Source organism: Aythya marila (genome assembly GCF_965140915.1).
Source record: "Aythya marila genome assembly, chromosome: Z".
Classification (NCBI taxonomy): domain Eukaryota; kingdom Metazoa; phylum Chordata; class Aves; order Anseriformes; family Anatidae; genus Aythya; species Aythya marila.
The window spans coordinates 1,943,796-1,964,995 of record NC_139080.1 but is presented as its reverse complement, the minus strand read 5'-3'; the positions used below and the strand labels follow the sequence as shown (position 1 = coordinate 1,964,995).

General features: G+C 47.5%; 2 protein-coding genes across 5 annotated transcripts; both read left to right on the top strand.

Moving 5' to 3' along the window:
- The first annotated feature begins 418 nt into the window (after window positions 1-418).
- Window positions 419-4,123, top strand: LOC309889722 (zinc phosphodiesterase ELAC protein 1-like). Of its 3 annotated transcripts, XM_082782725.1 has the most exons (5): window positions 419-449; window positions 1,197-1,324; window positions 1,454-1,627; window positions 2,480-2,944; window positions 3,526-4,123. In XM_082782725.1, exons 3-5 carry the CDS (start codon window positions 1,471-1,473, stop codon window positions 4,002-4,004), a joined length of 1,101 nt encoding a protein of 366 aa, XP_082638851.1. In that variant the 5' UTR covers window positions 419-449; window positions 1,197-1,324; window positions 1,454-1,470; the 3' UTR covers window positions 4,005-4,123. The 3 variants fall into 3 exon arrangements, with proteins under 3 accessions (XP_082638851.1, XP_082638853.1, XP_082638852.1); XM_082782727.1 differs by lacking the exon at window positions 1,197-1,324 and having other exon boundaries at window positions 433-449; XM_082782726.1 differs by lacking the exon at window positions 419-449 and having other exon boundaries at window positions 1,148-1,324.
- Window positions 4,124-5,638: 1,515 nt separating this feature from the next.
- Window positions 5,639-21,110, top strand: LOC309890086 (mothers against decapentaplegic homolog 4-like). Of its 2 annotated transcripts, XM_082783559.1 has the most exons (12): window positions 5,639-5,997; window positions 9,901-10,266; window positions 11,196-11,370; window positions 11,796-11,825; window positions 13,004-13,219; window positions 14,888-15,007; window positions 15,747-15,857; window positions 17,179-17,229; window positions 17,819-18,002; window positions 18,825-18,993; window positions 19,538-19,676; window positions 20,321-21,110. In XM_082783559.1, exons 2-12 carry the CDS (start codon window positions 10,018-10,020, stop codon window positions 20,530-20,532), a joined length of 1,656 nt encoding a protein of 551 aa, XP_082639685.1. In that variant the 5' UTR covers window positions 5,639-5,997; window positions 9,901-10,017; the 3' UTR covers window positions 20,533-21,110. The 2 variants fall into 2 exon arrangements, with proteins under 2 accessions (XP_082639685.1, XP_082639686.1); XM_082783560.1 differs by lacking the exon at window positions 14,888-15,007.
- Window positions 21,111-21,200: the final 90 nt, after the last annotated feature.

Sequence of the window (21,200 nt, the reverse complement as noted above, 5' to 3'; positions counted from 1 at the left end):
TGGCTGTGGCATCCACCGGCTCGACCAGGACACTGCATTTGGGGTTGGGGGGGGAAGAGGGAGGATATTTGACGTGAATTATCAGGTTTTAGGCACGTTTTTGTGACTATTTGTAAGGATTGTTGCTGAAATGTGTAAGATGAAGAGAAAAATCCTTGTGTGTGTGTGTCCCCTGGCAGTTTGCATCCTTCAGAGGAAACCGCGGCCCGCCGGCTGCCACAAGCAGGGCCGGGAATGGCGTAAAACCACCGCTCCCACAGCTCCCAGCTTCCAAACCCCACTGGGAGCCCGCTGCCACACCGCTTGACCCTCGGCAAACCCCAAAAACCCCCCAAATTGGCGCTTGGGGCGCGATTCTCCTCACGCCGAGGCCCCGGGGGTGGCCCCGCCGCCGGCCCGGCCCCACAGAGCGCGGGCTCCGCCTGCCGCCGCCGGGGCCACCCGCACGGGTAGGGCCGGGAAAGGGAACGGGAATGGGGCCGGGAAGGGGACAAAAGGGACCCCAAATAGCGAGGGGAGCCTGAGGGGAGCCCGAGGGGGTCGCCTGGTGGCTCCCGTGGTCGTGGCTTGCGTTTTATTACCGTTACGGCCGCGGTGCTGAGGGCGGGTGGATGGAGGTGCTGGCTGAGCCCTCCCCCCCCCTCACACCCGGTCACCACACGGCCCTAAAAACCCCGTTTTTCCCTCATTTTCCCTTCAGAAAAGCCTCAGGACGGCCGGCAAAGGCGCAGCCCGGCTTCCCCGCGCAAGAGGCGGTCCCATCTGGGAGCTGGCCGCCTCTCCGGCGGATTTTCTTAATTAAAACTTGCCCTACCTGTAGCGTTGCTCCCGGAGGAACCTTCAAAGCCCTCACCGTGGCTTTTTTATATATATATTATTATTATTTTTTTTTGCCTTCTCCTGCCTGAAACTCCTGAAAATGCTGTTTCACGCCAGCCAGCCGGGGCGAGGCGCCGAGAGGTTGAAAGGAGAAAGCGAAGGCAGCGCCGTGTGGCAGCGCCGGGCGCGGGCTTTGAAACCTTCCCGTCACGCAGATATAAAATAGAAAAATTATTAAACTTTGATCCTGCCTATCGAGAAAGCTGATCTGAGCTTCCCCGCCTTTCCCCCAGCCTCTGCCGGCTGCTGCTGGGAGGGTACAAAGGCAGGGCGTAAGGCCCCAGTCCGGTTTCTTCTCTTTTTTTTTTTTTTTTCAGCTTCGGAGGGATTAATCCCCACAACATCCTCAGCTAAAGGAAGAGAAATCTGTAAATCTGCCTCCTGGGGATGCCACAGCTTGAAGCTCTTTCAGCCCCCAGCACTGTTGAGGCGCCTGAAGGCTGAGGTGAAGTGGAAACCCACCTGAAAATAAGGCACTCTCAAATACGTCAGGCGCCTTCCCTTAAAAGAACAACATTTGGTGTTTTCTCAGTATAAATACATCTGCTCGGGGACTTAAAAATCTCTCTTTCAGGTATCGAGACGTTTAAAATGGCGATGGATGTAACGTTCCTCGGGACGGGCTCAGCGTATCCCTCTCCAATGAGGGGGGCGTCCGCGTTGGTGCTTCGGCGAGAAGGCGAGTGCTGGCTCTTCGACTGCGGGGAGGGGACGCAAACCCAGCTGATGAAAAGCCAGCTGAAAGCAGGTGAGTGCCGAAAAGTTTCCTGAGATCTGAGCAAAATACTCTGCCCTTCGTGCTCCTGTTACTCGAATGCATAACTAAACACGCGTGCGCATCTGCGGATGGGCGGCGGCTGCTGAACCTGCTGTGCCGTAGTCCCTGATCGCTCGGCGCTGCCGAATTGTGGTTGAGGACCAAACTCTTCTGAACGAAGCTCTCCTGAATTAATTTCTTCGGCTTTGCAGCGTGAAACGGGGAGCAGAGACTGGTTTTAAACTACAGATTTAGCATGCAAGCCAACAGACCGAAGTAGTGATCATTCCTAAATCGTCCTGAAACCAAAAGGCATTTGGTCCTTCTTATTGTGGCGTTTTAACACATGATAAAAATGGTAAAACAGCTGCCAAGGGTTGCGGTCACGCAAAAACTGTGTTTTTTTTTTCGTTCCCTGACCTCTTTCTGTCCACAAACTGCAACAGGGGAGACGCTGCACGTTCTGGTGGCTGCCCGCTTTGCAGAAAAGAGCACCTGAAGTGATGGAGGAAAACGTAAAGTGGCTACCCTCATGAGGAACAGCGGGGTAATCGGAATAATCTCTCTGCTTGTGGTGTCCTTTTAATTTAAGTTCTACTTCCCTAGAAGGAGAAAAAGCCCCCAAAGGGCTTGGACACCAAAGGACACCCACAAACTCAGCTGGGCCGCGAAGTTTTTCCATCTGAAAACCAATCGGGAGGGGACTGCGAGGTTCTTGCATTTTAAAGCCCTTTGAAATCAAAACTGGATGCTTTTTTATTATTATTTGAGATCATTTCGCGTGCTAAATACGTTTTTCGTTTATTTTTTACCTTTTTTTTTCTCTTTTGTCCTGATCCTTAGGCAGAATAACCAAGATTTTCATAACTCATCTCCACGGCGACCACTTTTTCGGGCTTCCCGGCTTGCTGTGTACCCTCAGCCTCCAAAGCAGCCCCGAGCCAACCAAGCCACCCCTCGATATTTACGGCCCGATCGGACTGAGAAACTTCATCTGGAGGACCATGGAGCTCTCCCACTCCCAACTCGCGTTCCCCTACGTTGTCCACGAGCTCGTCCCTACGCGGGACCAGTGCCCTGCGGAAGAATTTAAAGATTTTTCTTTGTTGAGAGACGAGATATCTCCCCGGGAAGCCCGGGGGAGAATTCTCCAGCTGGATCCCGGGGAAAACTCTTACTTGCTGGTGGACAACGAGCAGCTGGTGGTGAAAGCCTTTCGCCTGTTCCACCGCGTGCCTTCCTTCGGCTTCGTGGTGGAAGAGAAGCCCCGGCCCGGGAAACTCAACGTAGAAAAACTGAAAGACCTCGGTAACTTCCTCCTACTACTTGTTTTTCCTCTTTTTAATTAATTTTGAAAGGCCTAAAGGTTCAAGCTTCGTGACTCCAGCTTCCAGCGTATTTAACGCCGTGGGGTTAAGCAGCTGAAACCTTTTTGTGGCCACCTTTGTAGGGTTTCTGTTAAATCAGGGCTGCTGCGCCGCTCTGTAATCCATTCAGATTCCATCTTCTGTTTTCTAGCAGAGCTTTTCATACGTTTATAGCAAGGCAGCAATCTGAATTTTTGCTGTAAAAACCACCGATTTCAGTTAATATCGCAGCCTGTTCCGGTACGGGGAGGAATAACCAAGCTCAGAAAGCCTTAAAAAGCACCCTGTGGCTTAGCCGAGGAAGGGACGGCAGCGCGTTTTGCAGGAATTTATTGATTTCCCTCTGAAGAACGTAACTTTTCTTCAAAAGCACTTCCCGATAGGGTTACACACGCTTTATTTTGTACGAGCTAGATGAATTGTCGAGTGCTGCTTGCATTGAGGTCGTGTTTTTTCGGTAAGACAGCTCTAAATACACCAAATCTCGCCCTAAAGGATTTTTTTTTCGCCTCTCTTTGCCAGGAGTTCAGCCAGGTCCGGCGTACGGGAAGCTGAAGAACGGAATTTCCCTCGTTTTGGAGGACGGCAGAACCATTTCTCCTTCGGACGTCTTAGAAGAGCCGGTGCCCGGCCGAAAAATCTGCATTTTAGGGGATTGTTCGGGGCCGGTCGGGGACGAAGCCGCGGAGCTTTGCCGCGAAGCCGATTTGCTGATCCACGAAGCCACGCTGGACGACAGCCAGGAGGAGAAGGCCAAAGAGCACGGCCACAGCACCCCAAAAACGGCGGCTGCTTTCGCCAAGCTGTGCGGGGCTCAAAAATTGCTTTTGACTCATTTCAGCCAGCGCTACAAAGCTGGGGTCGGCGAGGGGGACGCCGATGTCACCCAGCTGAAGAGGCAGGCGGAGGCGGCGTTGGACGGCCAAGAGGTGGCGTTGGCCGAGGACTTGATGACGCTCGAAATCCCCGTGAAAAAGTCAAGTTTTTTTGGAAAAATATGAGCGTTAAAGGCGTTTTCGAGCCTTTTTTTCCCCTGCCGTGGGTTCCTGAAAGGTGAAAGAAAGAAAAACGTAATAAAAAAATCAGGTTTTGAATAAAAAAACTAATAAAAATGCACAAATTTGGCAGGTTTTGAGCTGGGAAGTTAAATTTCGTGTATAATTTTTCTGTCTTCTTCCCGTTTTCTTCAATAAAGAGCGTACGTGGCTGTAGGGGAGCGACGAGCCAAACCCTAACGAGCAAAATGTCGCCCCTAAAGGCGGCTGCCCCGTGGAAAGATGCCCCAAAGGCGGCAGCACCGGCCCCAAAAGCGTCGTCTGCTGATGCCTTGTGGCATTCGATGGGGTTTTGCATTTATAGGGCTTGAATTATCAGGGTTTTGCATCTGTGGGGCTTGGATTCGCGGAGTTTTGCATTTTTGGGGTTTGCATTTGTGGGGCTGCACACGTCCTGGGGTTTCACATGTGGGGTTTTGTGTTTGCGGTGTTTGTGTTTGAAGGGTTTCGCCTCTGCGGGGTTTTGTTGGTGGTAGTTGGCGTTTGTGGGGTCTTGCAGTTGAGGGGTTTTGCAGTTGAGGGGTCTTGCAGTTGTGGGGCTTTGTAGTTGGGTGATTTTGTACTCGTGGGGTCTTGTAGTTGTGGGGTTTTGCCATTGTGGGGCTTTGTGGGGTCTTATAGTTGAGGGGTTTTTCAGTTGAGGGGTCTTGCAGTTGTGGGTCTTTGTGGGGTTTTGCAGTTGTGGGGTTTGGTAGTTGGGGGATTTTGCAGTTGTGGGGCTTTGTATGTGTGGGGTTTTGTAGTTGTGGGGTTTTGCCATTGTGGGGCTTTGTGGGGTCTTATAGTTGTGGGGTTTTGTAGTTGACGGGTTTTGTACTTGTGGGGTCTTGTAGTTGGGGGTTTTGAAGTTATGGGGCTTTGCAGTTGTGGGGTTTTGCCATCGTGGGGCTTTGAGGGGTCTTGCAGTTGTGGGTCTTTGTGGGGTTTTGTAGTTGTGGGGCTTTGCATTTGTGGGGTTTTACAGTTGTGGGCTTTTGCAGTTGAGGGGCTTTGTAGTTGGGGGATTTTGCACTTGTGGGGTCTTGTAGTTGAGGGGTTTTGCACTTGTGGGGCTTTGTGGGATCTTATAATTTGGGGGTTTTGCAGTTGAGGGATTTTATAGTTGTGGGGCTTTGCAGTTCTGGGGTTTGGTAGTTGGGGGATTTTGCAGTTGTGGGGTCTTGTAGTTGAGGGGTTTTGCCATTGTGGGGCTTTGTGGGGTCTTATAGTTGAGGAGTTTTGCAGTTGTAGGGTCTTGTAGTTGACGAGTTTTACAGTTGCGAGGCTTCACAGTTGTGGGATTTGCTAGCTGGGCGATTTTGCACTTGGGGGGTCTTGCAGGTGTGGGATTTCACCGTTGTGGGGCCATTTGGCAACCCCTTTTCCCCCTTTTCCCCCTTTCCCCGCCACAAATCCCCTCAGCGCTCCCCCCTCCCCCCCCCTCCCTCCACCTCCCGGTCCCGCCCTTTTTCCATCCCCTCAGCGCTCGGCGGGTTCCCGGATGCGGCGCATGCGCAGCGGGCGGCCCGGACGTGTCGGCGGCGGAGCTCGAGCGGCCGGAGCGCGGCCGCCCCCCCCCCTCCCCTCCCCCCCTTTATAACCCCGGCCTCCCCCTTTTATTTGTATTTTTTTATTTTTTTTTTTTTTGCCTTTTTCCCTTCCCCTTTTCCCCCTCTCCCCGCCCCAGCCGCCATCGCCTCACGGCCGCCTCAGCCCCCGCGGCCGTGCCGGGGCGGCCGGGCCCGGCCCTGCCCTGCCCTTCGAGAGCCGCCGCCGCCAAGGAGCGGGGCGGGGAGGGCTGGGCCGGGGCTGGGAGGGGGGGGGGGCGGCTGAGGAGGAGGAAGAGGAGGAGGAGGAAGGAGGAGGAGGAGGAGGAGGAGGAGGAGGACGAGGCCCGGCCCCGCTCCGCCGCACCGGGGCCGGCCCCGGCAGCGCGGCCGAGCCTGGAGAGCGGCCCCAGGTAACATCCGCGCCCGGCAGCAGCGCTGAGCCCCCCCCTCAGCACCCCCAGCCAGGCCTCAGGGGGCTGCACCCCCCTTGGGCTCCCCTCAGAGCCTCGCTGCCTCCCCCCCCCCCCCCCTTCATCCCCTTTGGGAGGGCTCTGGGAGCTCTCAGCAAGGCCTGGCAGCGCCTTTCCCTCAGCTGCTGGTTTATTTATCCCTCACGCCCGGCCCTCCTCTCCCCGAGAAGGAGCTCTGGGGCTTTTGGCTGGTCGCGAGCGGGTTGGGAGAAAGTTTTCTCGCCTGCTCCCCAAGCTCAGCTCCTCCTCACCAGGAGCTTTGGAAGGCTCCTCACGCCTCGCCTCGCCTCGCCTCGCACAATGGGCGGCCGAGCTGGGAGCGAGGAGAAAGAACAAAGCTTTAGGGTCCGCTGCGAACATCAGGACGCCGGCTGCCCGCCTCGGAAACCTCGCCAAAAAACCACCCCAGCTTTTGGCTCAGGGCTGGCCTTTTCCACGCTGGCTTTTCCCCGGAGTTCTTCCTCGATTCTTTTTTTCTTTTCTTTTCTTTTTTTTTTTGTTTTCTCGTTATCCCGGCGAGGAGCAGACGTTACTTTGCACACCCCAGTGCCGGGGCGTCGGAAAAAAAAACCATAAAAAACCAACGAAAAACGCTGGCCGAGGGGGAGGAATCGGTGCCTGCGCTTCGTGTTGCTGGCTTGGGCCGCAATCGTTGCCTCTGTTTGGGAGGTTCGGGCAAATTGCTGTTTGCCCTCGCCGAGGGAAGCCTCCTGCGGGAAGATGGGGCTTGTAGGATGCTCCGAGGGAGAGCCCAGCCCGGGTTTTGTGGCAAGGGGCCCTGCCACCTGCAGCTTGCTGCACGAGGGCTCTTTCCCCTTTCTCCTTCACCCCCTTTTAGGCACGGGGGGACGGGCGCGGAGTCCCGCTGGGCGGCTCAGACAGAGCAGCTGGAAAGGAATTCGCTTCCCTTCCTCGTCTCGTGCTTCTTTCTCTGACCGTGCAGAAGCTTGTATTGAAAAGAGGAGAGGTGCCAGGGTGGTGTTTTTTTCGCCGCCGCCGTCCTTCCTTGAATACCTGGAACCCTAAAACCCCGGGAAGTTTCTTCCAGCAAGAGAGAGAGGCTCATGGTTTTTTATATTTTTATTTATTTGTTTGTTTTCTAGCCGTGCGCTTGCTTTAAAATGGACTAATTGGAGTCGGTGGTTAGGATTTGAAGTGCTTTTGGCGTTTTATTTCACGCCCCCAGCCCCAGAGGGTCCCCTCGCCCTGTTATTTGGGATGTTTGTCCCCCTTCTGGGCTTTCACCGCTGTATCAGGAGCTTCTTGCCCGCGAGGCTGCTTCGTTTCAGCATCGAAAGCTTCCCAAAAACCCCGCGTTAACCCTGCCACCTGCACGGAAACGCTGCTTCCAGTTGTGCCACGGCTGCAAAACGCGCGTGTTTTTATAAATATCCGTACACACAAGAAAGAAAACACTTGATTTTTTTAAAAATAACGCCACTGAACGTTTTCTTTTAACCTAAAACGCTCCAAATCACCCTGCTGAATGGCGTGATGCGTCCAGCAAACGGCCTTAAGGCTCTCAGTTTCTCTCGGGGCTGGAAAAGAAGTGGTTTTACCATGAAAACGAGGGATAAAACGTGCTCCCAAAGTGCCCCGGAGGGGTGAGGGGTGGTTTTTGGCCTTCTGCCCGTACCTTCAAGTCCTTATCCGGTGGCATTTGGACCGGCCACATTTTTAGAGCCCGAGTTCCTGGGGGAATTCGAGCCCTCCGCGGGCGCGATTGGCTCCGACCCTACTGTAAACGGGGCGGGTAGTGTGTCAGGGCGCTGTGGGGCCGGGATTAACCCTCTTCCCCGAGCTCTGGGGGGTTGTGGGACCGCTGGCTCGTGTTCCTTCGTGTCACCTCCGTAAGCGTGCGGCGTCCCGGTCGTGGTTTGGGGTTGGTTTTGAGATAGGGGCGTGTTTGCAGGGGATAATCAGAGGTGTTTTTAGCTACCTGGCCGTGCTAGCTGCTTTATTTTCCTCCCTCGAGGATCCCCTTTGCTTTACGGGATGCAGAGTGCCTTTAATATGTTTTTTTTCCCAAGTTAAATGACTTTCCTTGAGGTGGGGTGAAACACTTGGTGCCTTTTCCTCCCGTGCTCCGCTCGGGTCTCGTTCCAGGAGCTTTGCTCCAGCGCTGCCTCCTGCTGCTGTTTTCTTCGTGCTCCCTCTCCTCATCATCCCAAAAGCGGAATCCCAAACCGGAGGGGAGCTCTTAAATGCTTTAGATACTTCCCGAGAAATCTCACCGCGTTTCCCAATAGGTGCCAGGTTTTTGGGGCTCAAAACCCCAAGATTAAACCCGGGGGGGGAGGGATTGGAAAGCCAGGCTCCCGAATGACCCCGCAGCGGCGTCGCAAATCCCGAACAAGTGGCCCGGCTTTCCGAAAACTGCTGAGCCCTCAGAAGCTCCTATTGAGTGCGGTGGCAGCTGGGGGGGGGGACGTGACTCAACGTTTCTGGAGACCGTTCCACTTCCAAAAGGATTTGTTTGCGGGATTTTATCCCCCTGCAAGCCAGCGAGCGAAATTCTTCCCGGTTCGAGGCGCGTGGAGCCGCGTTCCTGGTGTTAAGTGCTTATTTATGGCTTTTTTTGGGGGCTGCTAGCTTTATCTAGTCCCTTATTCCTGATGATTTCCGCGTGTCTCTCCGGGATGCTGCCTCGTATTGAAGGCGAACGATGTCCTGGCGAGCTTTGGCGGCTTTCTTACGAGCGCAGGTTGCCATGGAGAAGGACTGGCAGGTTGGGCTTGGCTTTCAAAAGAGGCTTTATCGAGTCCAAGCGCCAAAAAAAAACTAGAAGGGCTAGGTAAGGCAATCCTACTCAAACTTGTAGGGAATCGTTTGCCGGGGGAGAAATCCCGTGTAGCTTGTAGGGCTGTGGCGGTGGGATGAGCGCCTTCGGGCAGAGCAGCTTTGGGAAAACATCAGACTCCTTTTTTTTTTTTTTGCTCGACACCTGCTGTCCTGTGTTTCTGGATAAAGCACGATAAAACCCATGAATCAGTCCACGTAGAATCCCCCAAATCAGGCCAGCTCTTCTAATTTCAGGAAATAACTTCGCAAAGAGGAGGTCTGCTAGCTGGGAGAGTGCCGCGACGACCACAAACCGCTGCAAATTCTTCTTTAAAACAAAATTGAGAGGTTAAACGCGTAAGGGCGAGCTCGCTCCTTGCCGGACCTTTAGTACAAGCCGCTCTGTTTGACAGAGCCCGTTTGGAAACAGGCTCTCAGCGACTTCGCTTGATTTATCTTGACCCAGAAGGAGCTGGAAACAACCGAGGAGAGAGATCCTGGAGCTCCCGAGCACAAAGACACGAGCAGGGTTAATTCAGAGTGAGCTGAGCTGACGGGCAGCTTTTTGCTCGAGTCTGAAGTCAGCGCCTCGCTGGCTGGAGCTGAGGATGAAAGGTGATGCTGGTTTGCATTCGTGCTTCTTGGCTCTCCCGAATTTTGGTGGGATCAGCGCCCCCCGGATTCCCAGGCGATGTTTTTCCTTGGCTGCACCCTCCCGGTGCAAAGCGTAGGAGATGGAAGCCCCTCTCCTCCTTTTCCTGCCTTCCTAGATGTACACCCTCTGTGTACGTGGATATAAACTTCATTTAACCGCTGTTACTAGGGGAAAAAAACCCAAAAATCTCATTTCTAAACCTGTGCAGGCAGTGTCTTAAGCATGTTTTAGCTATCACGGGACGAGCGATGCAGATTTTTTTTTTCCTGATGTGCTTTTAATATCCTGCACTTAGCTTGCAAATAAAAGAAGCGAAAAAAAAAAAAAAAAAGCCACCGGCTTCCTTAGAAACATGATCTGCAATTTGTTAAAGACACAATTCTAATGGAGCTATTTTTTCCTCCTAGGTTTTACCAAGAGACAGTACATCTAACACTTAACTTGGATCATCTCTTGTTCATCAGCTTGAGAATCATAACAGCCCCCAAAACTGACATTTGATCTGAAAGAGAAAGCTGTGACAAATGGACAATATGTCTATTACTAACACGCCAACAAGTAATGATGCTTGTCTGAGCATTGTTCACAGCTTGATGTGCCATCGCCAAGGTGGAGAGAGTGAAACTTTTGCCAAACGCGCAATTGAAAGTTTAGTTAAAAAGCTAAAGGAGAAAAAAGATGAATTGGATTCTTTGATTACAGCTATAACCACAAATGGAGCTCATCCTAGCAAGTGCGTTACAATACAGAGAACGCTGGATGGGAGGCTTCAGGTTAGTACAAGTGACAAATCAGATGTTTTCCTCCTAGCGAAGCTGGAGCAAAAGTGAGTGACGCAGGATCCTAGCGCGTTGAGGAAGCGTAGTTGATTTTTTTTGTTGTTGTTGTTGTTGCCGTTTTTCTTCCCAAAAGGAGCAGAAGGTGGTGGATCAGCCGTTCTAAACGAGTGTGTGTGTGTGTGTGGCAGTAAAAAATAATAATAATAATAAAAAAAAAGCAGGGTCACGTTACCAAATTCGGCTGTTGATCCCGGGATTTTCCCGACAAGCTTCTGTTCGCTCTGTGGTGGTCAGCAGTGGGAAGAAAGAGCTAAGATCCCTTGCTCAGGTACTCCGAGGGTGTTCGTTAGCCTTCTGTCGTCAGTACTCAGTACCTGCAGAGCTTGGCTTGCGATTTCCTCGTTCCAGGACAGATGTCGTGTTTGCTGGCTAGCTCCGCTGTCTACCCTCGAAGCATTTTATTTATTTTTATTTTTATTATATTTTTTTTTTGTCACTTTGACGGATTGGCATTCTGCTACTTGGAAATTCCTTCCGGGGTTAGGTTAGCGCCTCGGTCCTCTTCTTCTGGGGGCAAAGCTCCTCTCGTCAGCCACGGTGGGGAAGGTGAACGTACACACGACATTAAGCACAAACTCTGCTTCTGCCATTTTGGACGCAGTCTTTTTTTTTTTTATTTTTTTCCTTAAAAACCACGGGGTTGATTTAACCGTAGCAAAACCAGATGCATATTCCCATTGAGCACAGAACTCGAGGAAACTGAGTAAACTTTACCAAACTTTACCACCTCTTTTTTTTTTTCCCCCCTCGTATTTTGATACCGGAGACAGGTTGTGTTTATCCTCCCCCAGCTTTGCTCCTCGCTCCGTAAAAAGGCAAGGCCGTGCTCCTTTCCCACTCACCTTTTGTGTCTGACTTTTTAGGTGGCCGGTCGCAAGGGATTCCCTCATGTGATTTACGCCCGTCTTTGGAGGTGGCCCGATCTTCATAAAAATGAACTCAAGCATGTTAAATATTGTCAGTATGCTTTTGACTTAAAATGTGACAGTGTCTGTGTAAACCCTTACCATTATGAGCGTGTAGTATCGCCTGGCATCGGTAAGTAGCCTTTGGATTTCGGAAGGGAACAGTGGTGGGAATGAAATGGGAAATGTTTTTTTTTGCCTGTGGAATGTCGAAAATAAAGACCTCGTTAGAATACTCGCTGTTAACGATCTGATTATAAATCATTCTTGTGTGTTTTCGTACATCTGCTTGATGGGATCGTTGTTTTAACCTCTCTTTCCAATGTTAAAGAGCAGTTTGTGGCTTTTGGCCGAGCCTTGATGTGCTTCACACACTGTTAATGTATATTCTAGAAATAATTTAGCACAGGGAGTTGTGTAGTGATAGAAGGGAACTGTATATAACATAGTAAATAGTCTATAACATCAATTTGTAAAGGTTTATAAATGTTCAAACACTGTTAAAAGTTATAATTCTCCTCTCACCCTCCCTTTTTTTTTTCTTTCTCTTTTTTAAAGATCTCTCAGGACTGACACTACAGAGTTCTGGTAAGCAGTTCTGTTTCCTGCCGCGTTTCTTTCGGGACAAACTGTGTTCAATACTCTTCAATATGCACACGATTTATTTCTATGCACGGAGGGAGGATAAAGAGCAGACAGAAATGGCTTTTTCTCTCCAGTTTTGGAAAATTAACTACGTAGTGTACGAGAGGCAAGCGTGCTGATAAATTTAACTAGAAGCCTCAGCTCAGTTTGCAGGTTTGTTCTCTTTCCATTGCCTGCAACTCATAAACCCCAACAAAATGAAAGAAGCACACCTGGGTAATTAACTAATTAGCTGCGTTGGCTGTAATGGATGCTTATTTAATAAGCAGTTTAACAAGCAAGTGGTCAGATTGGCAAATAGGACACGTTGTCATTAACATGCAGTGGAATGAAGCAGTTGATGCTGTTACCTCCCTGAAAACTGAGAGAAATTGGACATCAAATGTCCAGTGGGTCTTACTCAGAAGTCAGACCGTGCAGCTGATAACAGCTTTATTTCAAAAATGTTGTTATTTCTTCCAGAAGAAACTCAAAAATAAAGTTTGAGTAATCCCATGTTATTAGCATGTTATTAGAAAATGAGCAAAAATGACTTCAAAAGCTTTTAAGTTTGATTTTTTTAATATTTTTTTTTAACTTAGTGCTCAGCTCTGCTAATTTGTGTTAGCAGTGTCTTCTGGATAATGATCCTTTTGCACATTATCAAATCTTACTAACCAGAAGTTAAATACTTAACCCGTTTCCTTGTCACGCTGCTGGTTTTGGAGCAGGAAACAGAAAAATTGCAGTCGGATTTTAATCTATTTAGGGTTGCTTTAAAAACGAGCAAGGAAATTAATGTAGTGTAAGAGTTTTACTTGGATGTGCACAAAACGATGTATAGAAACAAGTTCTGGTGGAAATGGTACTAAGTTCCTTGTGGTGTGTATTATTTCTAGTCAATTTTGATGGGAGTTTGAATGAAGTAAGTGGTTTGCTTTGCCGTCCAGTGCTTATTTGTAATTTAAAGACGTTTCTCTCAGCGTTTCAGAAGTATTTATATCGGTTAAATTCTTCCCCCGGTAGTTTCATTGGCATTGTTAGTGCTTGAAAGTAAAAAACTTGCACTCGAAAACCGCAAATTGGAGCTAAAAATTGAAAATAAATTTGCTTTGCATGTTTAACTGTTCGTTTCTTCGCAGCCCCATCAAGCATGTTGGTGAAAGACGAATACGTTCACGATTACGAGGCGCAGCCATCGTTGTCTTCAGCTGAAGGACATTCAGTCCAAACCATCCAGCACCCGCCGAGTAACAGGGCGTCTACGGAGCCTTACAGCACCCCGGCCATGTTAGCTCCCACCGAGGCTAGCACTACCAGCACCACTAACTTTCCCAACATTCCTGTGGCTTCAACAAGTAAGATCGTTGAGCTTATACGCAACCCTAAACCCTAAAAACGTGAAAGCTCAGGGATAACCAACGCTTTGGCCAAAGCAGATCTCGCTTTGGACCCGTGCTGCTGCCAAACTGCATCGTTAAATCGAGTGGCAGGCTTCTAAGTATTAAAATAAGGTTTGAAGTCATGGAGTAGTTTGAATAAGTTTGCCTGCTAACCCTGTCTTTATTCTACTGGATGCTCCAAAGGTTCAGTGACACGATGTTAAGCTGTTAACCACTGACAAAGTGTGGCTGTTAGGGGAATAAATGCCACAGGAACGGAAGAACCTTAATATTTTATTACAACAGCAAGTGGGACAAGCGACTTACTAGTGGGGGGCAGTGTAGAGACGTTTCCAGGCAATTCTTTTAGAGTTTCACTAAAATTATCTTCCAGTTTTAACACGACTTTTTAAAATCAGTCCAATGTACCAGAGTTGCAGCCCTGATTAATGCATTCACGAGTCCAGAAGGGTGCTGCGGTGAAGTTTTTCTTGCTGGTCTGTGTTTGGTACGAGTGGAAGAATCTGTTTTACCACCATCCAAGCTCATTCCTCAGTTTAGGAAGCCCTGTTTATTTACACGACATCCTGCGGCCCTCATGTAGGGAAACCATGAAGTGGGAGGGGGTTTCCACCTGCTCTTCATCACTCTTAATATCAAGGCCGTGTGAATGTAATGGATTTTGTGTTAATTTAAATCAGGGTGACGTGGTGGTGCAATTATCTTCTTTAATTTTAGGCAAGGACTTCTTTGTTTAAACCTAAAAACAGAGATTTGATGTCTGTATTTGTCTCCAGCAGGAAAAAAGAAAAAAAAAGGATAGGTGATTGAATTGTATTACACTCCATAACTTTTTCTTGTCGTTGCTGTAATTGTTGGCACCAAGTGGACAGGATAAAAAAAAAAAAACAAAACAAAGTTTTAAGTTTTAGGATAAGTTTTCGATGTGTTCACCTCCGCTAGCAGGACCAGTTGGAGAGTGCTGATCGGTTTAGTGTTAATGGCTGAGCTGAAGCCTTCCTGAATCCTGTTCTGAAATACCTGTAGTTTTACTTGAAAGCTTAGAAAATTTATTTGGGAGGAAAAAAACCAACACCAAACACAAAAAGTTTCTGAGGAAGGAGTCCAGTGATGTGTTCCAGCACTATTTTTAAAAATACCGTTCAATATGTTTTGGAGGGACGTAGATTGAAGTGTCCTCCCTAGGAACCCGTTGTAACCTGCTGAAAATCAGCAGCTTCTTGGGCACAATGTTGGATTCATCCCAAATCTTTGGATTCAGCCCAAATCTCCTCCCGATAAGTTCTTGGCTAAAACCTTTGCCGTCTCTTCTTTCCCTTCAGACTGAAAAATGAGATGCGAACAAAAAGACGTGGTTGCTAAAGCAGTTCTCTGCACACTTCTCTTAAAAAACAAAATAAATAAGGGTGTCTCGGAGTTGAAACGAGCTGCTGCAAAGCATCTTCCAGTTTCCTAAGACGCTCTGGTGGGTGGAAAAAAAAAAAAAAGAGATCTGAAACCCAAACTCTTAGGAACTGTGTGTTGTAGAGCCCTGAGTTGGGTGCGTTTTCCTACAGCAGTGCTGAGCTCTTCTGCCTTCAACTTGTGGAACGATGACGAATAGGTAGTGTGTTCTTTTACCAGGTCAACCTCCCAGTATATTGACAGGTAGCCATAGTGATGGACTCTTACAGATTGCTTCAGGGCCTCAGCCAGGAACTCAGCAGAATGGGTTTACAGCTCAGCCAGCTACTTACCATCACAGTGAGTATACACCTGCCTGCGCTCTTCTTAGCTCGCTAAAAGCGGTTTCCAAATGTTGAGGAGAAATAGAGGATGTAGAGATGAGATGCAGAAAAACTCCCTTAAAACCCAACCGCTCCTTTTTTTTTCTTTCTTTTTTTTCTTCTTTCTTTCTTTTTTTTTTCTTCTTTCTTTCTTTTTTTTTCTTATTTCTTTCTTTTTTTTTTCTTCTTTCTTTCTTTTTTCTTCTTTCTTTCTTTTTTTTTTCTTCTTTCTTTCTTTTTTTTTCTTCTCTCTCTCTCTCTTTCTCTCTCTCTCTCTTTCTCTCTCTCTCTTTCTCTCTCTTTCTCTCTCTCTTTCTCTCTCTCTTTCTTTCTTTCTCTCTCTTTCTTTCTCTCTCTCTCTTTCTCTCTCTCTCTTTCTTTCTCTCTTTCTTTCTCTCTTTCTCTTTCTTTCTCTTTCTGTCTTTCCTTCTCCTTTCTGTCTTTCCTTCTCCTTTCTGTCTTTCCTTCTCCTTTCTGTCTTTCCTTCTCCTTTCTGTCTTTCCTTCTCCTTTCTGTCTTTCCTTCTCCTTTCTGTCTTTCCTTCTCCTTTCTGTCTTTCCTTCTCCTTTCTGTCTTTCCTTCTCCTTTCTGTCTTTCCTTCTCCTTTCTGTCTTTCCTTCTCCTTTCTGTCTTTCCTTCTCCTTTCTGTCTTTCCTTCTCCTTTCTGTCTTTCCTTCTCCTTTCTGTCTTTCCTTTTTTTTTTTTCCTTTCTCTAGATAGTACTACAACTTGGACTGGAAGTCGAACGGCAGCCTACACACCTACCATACCTCACCACCAGAATGGCCATCTTCAGCATCACCCACCTATGCATCCTGGACATTACTGTAAGTGCTCCAGATTTTCAAGTCATGTTCCTCATTTTCAGTTTGGTTTAATGGTTGTTTGGGTCACCTGTGATTGATTTTTTTACCCCCGTGTCTTTTTTTATAGAACCACTCTCACTCTATTTAATACATTCTGACAGTTAAATGTAAGAACTCCTTGTACTTTCCTCAATTAAAACAGCAGAGATTAAAAATTCACACAGCTCTAGTGATCCCACCTATACTTCTGATGCCTTCCTATATCTAACAAAAAGCATTTATTTTCTAAAACCATCATTTAGAAAACTTTGCAGTCTTGGAGTACACGTTTCTGCTGTGGAAAAACATTTGGCCAGAAGCTGATTCAGAATTTGCTGCTTGGATCTGTTTTTCCTTCAAAAGATGGACGTTTCTGGCTGGATATATTATTTTTATTTTTATATATTTATAGATATATATATTTCTTGTTAGGAGAGGGGAGAAAATGATGTGAATTAAAGCTGAAAAGTCAACATATCTCGATCAGAAAAATTGTTTTAGGTCCAGTTATCAAATTTCCTTATTGCTCTGTTAGGATCCCACCTCGTTTCGCTCCTTACTTGTCAGAAACGCCAAGATTTCAGAACTTCACCGCTGCTGCAGAGACTCTATAAATGTTTTTTGTGTGCGAACGTAGCTTTCCATAATTAATGTCGGTAACTGGCTGGTGGTACCACACAGCTTTTCTTGGCTGCTGCCTCTTCTCGCTTCAGAAAGTGGCATCTTTTGACACCTCCCAGCGTTGTGCCTGTTTTTGACATCTTGTTGCAAAAGCTGCCGGTGCTTATAATACTACATCGAAGCCTTTTCTTCTTGTCTGCCTGCGAGGAAGCCAGTCAGTTTATCAAAGTGGAAAGAATCGACTTGACCTTTACCGAGACCACATTCACTATTTATTCTTGAGAAAACAAGTTCTCTGGGATTTTTTTTTCCCCCCCATCTCCGTGGAGGGTTTCTTACAGTTGACTCCATAGCATCCTGGGCAACCTGTTCTGTGAACGGGGAGCTAATGAAGTTGGGTTTCTGACAGATTTGTATCACGTACCTCTATAAAATGATTCTCTCCTTCCTCGATTTGTGGCCGCATTCCGCTAGTGGAGCTCTGAATTTTCAAAAAACACCTAAATGTGTAATTCTGTGGGCATTTTTGTCTAGATTTGGCCTCTGCATTCAGCTATCCCCGAGATTTAGAGTACGTGGCATCCTCGCAAGTCCTTTTTTCACCCAAAACAGGTTAAGAAAGATCTTTTATTTATTTATTTTTTTCCTCGTGTAAAACAAATTGCATCTTTTTCTCTTCAAGGGCCAGTTCACAACGAACTCGCATTCCAGCCTCCTATATCAAATCATCCTGGTAAGTAAAATCTGAAAATGAATGCTAAGGATTGTTCAAGCTGACAAAGTTGTTTTGAATTTGTGTTTTTTTTTTTAAATAAGAAGTACTCTGAATTTAGTGGCAGGAATTCAAAAGGGGAAGAAAGAAGGAGAGGAACCACTTCGTGACGCCTTCTTTTGAATCTGGACCTCTGTGTTTTAGGAATAATGACAGAAGACGTTCATATAAATTAATAATGACACGACACTCAGGCACACGAGTATTTATTCGAAGATGACAAAACTTAAAGGAGCTCAGAGCAATTTAAACTTCGGGGAATTGCAGGTTTTAAGGTGTCTGGAGAGAGCAACAGGCAGCAAACCTTGCAGGAGGTTTGACAAGCCAGTTGCTCCCAGCTAGCACTTGATACACGTAAACAAAATCACGATGTTCTTTAGCAAACCTTGCTTGAGTGCTTGGGTTTCAGTGGCAGCCTTTACGGGATCAGGGTTTCTCTGCCTCTCCTTGCTTATTTAAAGCAAGAAGCAGTTGCAGCAAGCCTGCCTGGCTGCCTGTAAGGGTTTTTTTGGGGTTTCTGCGCGTTTCACCCCGCTGATTGTCTCTCCAGCTCCAGAGTACTGGTGTTCAATCGCGTATTTCGAAATGGACGTGCAAGTCGGGGAGACGTTCAAGGTCCCTTCGAGCTGTCCCATCGTTACCGTCGATGGCTACGTGGATCCCTCCGGAGGAGACCGCTTCTGCCTGGGCCAGCTTTCCAACGTGCACAGAACAGAAGCCATCGAGAGAGCAAGGTATTTTGCACCCCAAAAAGCTCCAGCTGCTGGTGATATTGGATATTTTCTTGTTTTTTTTTCAGCGCCTGGCTCCCTTTCAATACATTTTCTTTTTTAAAACTGAATTAACCACAGGGCACGGTTCTTAGGCCGCTGCTGTAACGCATTCAGAACGCCAACTGCGTGACAGGGACCTCGTGGCACGTTGCTTCTCCTTGCTGTGCCTTCAAGGATAAAATTAGCAACTGTGTGCGAGCTGCAAATGAGCTCTCCATCTCCCAGCGATGCGAGAACTGACTGCAAAATACACATTTGTCAAAGGAACAAAGGAAGGTTGATGGAGAGCTCGCTGGAGTTTTCATTCATTCTCACCACGCGTGCGCCAGGCTTTGATTTGAAAGCCCAGAGAGCTGATCTTAGGACTTTTTTTTTTCTTTCTTCGGAGTGAAAAGGAATAAAAGAAGGAAGAAAATAAGGAATAAGACCCAAGCTGTTGCATTGTGACAATCGCTTTCCGTGCTAGGGAGCACTTTGTGGGATTTTCACACTTGGGAACAGAACCCCGAATGTGTTTGGGATCCCAGCTCCGTATTGTCAGCGAGTGGCTTTCGTGCTGCTCGAGTGCCATCGCTTCTGCATTCTGTGTTTCCCATATGTCTTTCCGGGGCTTTACAGATGGTTTTTGACTTCCCAGATTTCGCCTAACCGCACACTCTGTTATCCTCACGATGATAACCACGGTTTCGCGTCCTCGTACGAGTGGAGCGCGTGTGGTTTTCCTTCAGAATCTAAATCAGGACCTCTTTATTTTTATTTTTATTTATTTTTTTCCTTTCCAAGGTTGCACATAGGGAAAGGGGTGCAGCTGGAGTGCAAAGGAGAAGGCGACGTGTGGGTTCGATGCCTCAGCGACCACGCGGTCTTCGTTCAGAGCTACTACCTGGACAGAGAAGCAGGGCGCGCGCCCGGGGATGCTGTTCACAAGATTTACCCAAGTGCATACATCAAGGTTGGTTTGGATGCTCCACGAGGAAAACTGGGGGAGGGGGACTGTTCGTGCACATCGTAGGGAAGCTGTGAGGCACTGAAATAAATCAAACGTGGAATCGGAGGCTTCGTTACCATCTTAGAATCGCCAACTTCACTTAAAAAGTCATCTTTAGGGGAAAAAATCCACTTTAGAGTCATTTAAAAAGTCATCTCGGCGGAAAGTATCCTCCAGATACCGTCAAAGTAGCTAATTTTGTATTTTGTCAAGCAATTTCCATCTTTTAAGCTAACTGCTGCCCAAAATTTAGCATATTCTCGAAAAAGGGGTGAAGCCTGACAAAGTGAAGCTGGACTTGCTGGCATCTCGTTTTATTTGCGTGCCCTATTTTCCGGCAATCCCAGAATTTAATAAAAATCGGGATTTCATCAGTCTGCGACTGAAGAATTTCTTCCGGAGAACGGAGAGCTCCAATTTGTTGGAGGCGGGAGCTGAGGACTCCATTCCTTCGTTGATTTTGGTAAACCTCCGGAGTTTGATATTTATTTTTTTATTTCTTTTAAAGGTGTTTGATTTACGCCAGTGTCACCGTCAGATGCAGCAGCAGGCTGCCACTGCTCAAGCCGCCGCTGCTGCTCAAGCTGCAGCAGTAGCAGGAAACATCCCCGGCCCGGGATCAGTGGGTGGAATAGCCCCAGCCATTAGTAAGTAAATTAACTGCTTGCTCTCCTTTTTCATTCTTTGAAAACAACTCAGCTTTTAGCAAGACTTAAAATTTATAAGGTTCTCGAGAAGAGGAGGAGGTTGTAACGGTGCTTTTTGAGTTTTCTGAGTTGCTAAATTCTATTTCCGTGATGTTACGCTTAAATATTTTCTAAATGGTGAGTAATTAGGTGTGTGGGGCTGCTTTATTTGCCACTTCTGGATTCCTTGCGCTGCCAAACGGAGCTTTCCGGCTACGTTCCAAAACCCTGAAGGCATTTTGGGGAAAGCATTTCAATTTTTCTTCCAGACGTGGTTGTGATCTGAAGCTTGCCGGCTGTGTTCAGCTTGTTATTAGTCGGAGTAACAACTGACACTCTTAGATCCAACTCCTTTTGTATTTTAACACCCTTTCAAGATGGCAGAACGGTGAGAAGGAAAACTTAGTGGGAAGAAAGGCAAAATAATTGCTGAGCTGTGGTGACGGAGACCTAGAAATACCGATGGGCCTTGGCTGCGGGGAAAGGGACGGGTATTTGGAGAAGCAAGCAAGCAAACGGGAATGGCTAAACAAACAAGTGATAAAAGAAAAAGTGTGTCTGCAAACATTTAATTGAAAGACTTACTGGAAATCTCTCCTCTCTAGGTTTGTCAGCTGCTGCTGGAATCGGCGTGGACGACCTCCGCCGCTTATGCATCCTCAGGATGAGTTTTGTAAAAGGTTGGGGACCCGATTACCCGAGGCAGAGCATCAAAGAGACCCCGTGCTGGATCGAAATTCACTTGCACCGTGCCCTCCAGCTTCTAGACGAAGTACTTCATACCATGCCGATCGCCGACCCACAACCTTTAGACTGAGGTTCCCTCTGCTGCACTGCTGTGGGCCGTTGTGTTGTGAGGATGGTGGATTGTAAAATACAACTCTTGTTTATAACCTGAAGATATATTTTACTTTTTTTTTGTTCTGCTTAACCTCCGAAAACCGGGTTTTAAAAATGTGTTTGCCGCCTTGCTCTTAGCAGAAAAAGAACCTGAACATGCAGAATTTGGATTGCGGTTAGGTTTCTGAACTTAGTTGTCATGATACGTGGCTCAGGGCTTGAAGTGAAAGGTAAACGCCTTCCAGAGAGACCTGACAGTGCTGGGGTTGTGCCCTTTGCAACTTTTCCTTCTCCATCACGGCCTCTTGGGTGAGAAGCCTCACAGGAGCCTTTTGTATGCAGAATATATATTATATATATATATTTATATCTGAAAATTCCTTCTAAGAATTATTTACGTGACAGCAACTAAATTCCAGCTGATTCGGGATGTTCTTTTTAGGGAACGAGAGTTAACAGAAGACTTTTTTTTCTTTATTTTGTCGCCTATCTCGCTATGATTTTTTCCAGATTAAAAGGTAGAAGCTGCCAAAAAAAAAGCAAAAAAAACAAAAAGTGAGGGATGAGACGTGCATTGATTTAAAAATAGCAAGGAAAAGAAAGGTCGCTTTTCCTTCACTAGTTTTTAAAAAAAAAGAGATCTGA

Bases quoted from the DNA above. Each gene is read 5' to 3' on its own strand.
- LOC309889722 (XM_082782725.1), top strand. From the start codon at position 1,471: ATGGCGATGGATGTAACGTTCCTCGGGACGGGCTCAGCGTATCCCTCT. The intron at 1,628-2,479 runs GTGAGTGCCGAA...CCTGATCCTTAG, and splicing joins GAAAAGCCAGCTGAAAGCAG to GCAGAATAACCAAGATTTTC. The intron at 2,945-3,525 runs GTAACTTCCTCC...TCTCTTTGCCAG, and splicing joins AGAAAAACTGAAAGACCTCG to GAGTTCAGCCAGGTCCGGCG.
- LOC309890086 (XM_082783559.1), top strand. From the start codon at position 10,018: ATGGACAATATGTCTATTACTAACACGCCAACAAGTAATGATGCTTGT. The intron at 11,826-13,003 runs GTAAGCAGTTCT...GTTTCTTCGCAG, and splicing joins ACTGACACTACAGAGTTCTG to CCCCATCAAGCATGTTGGTG. The intron at 18,003-18,824 runs GTATTTTGCACC...TTCCTTTCCAAG, and splicing joins GAAGCCATCGAGAGAGCAAG to GTTGCACATAGGGAAAGGGG.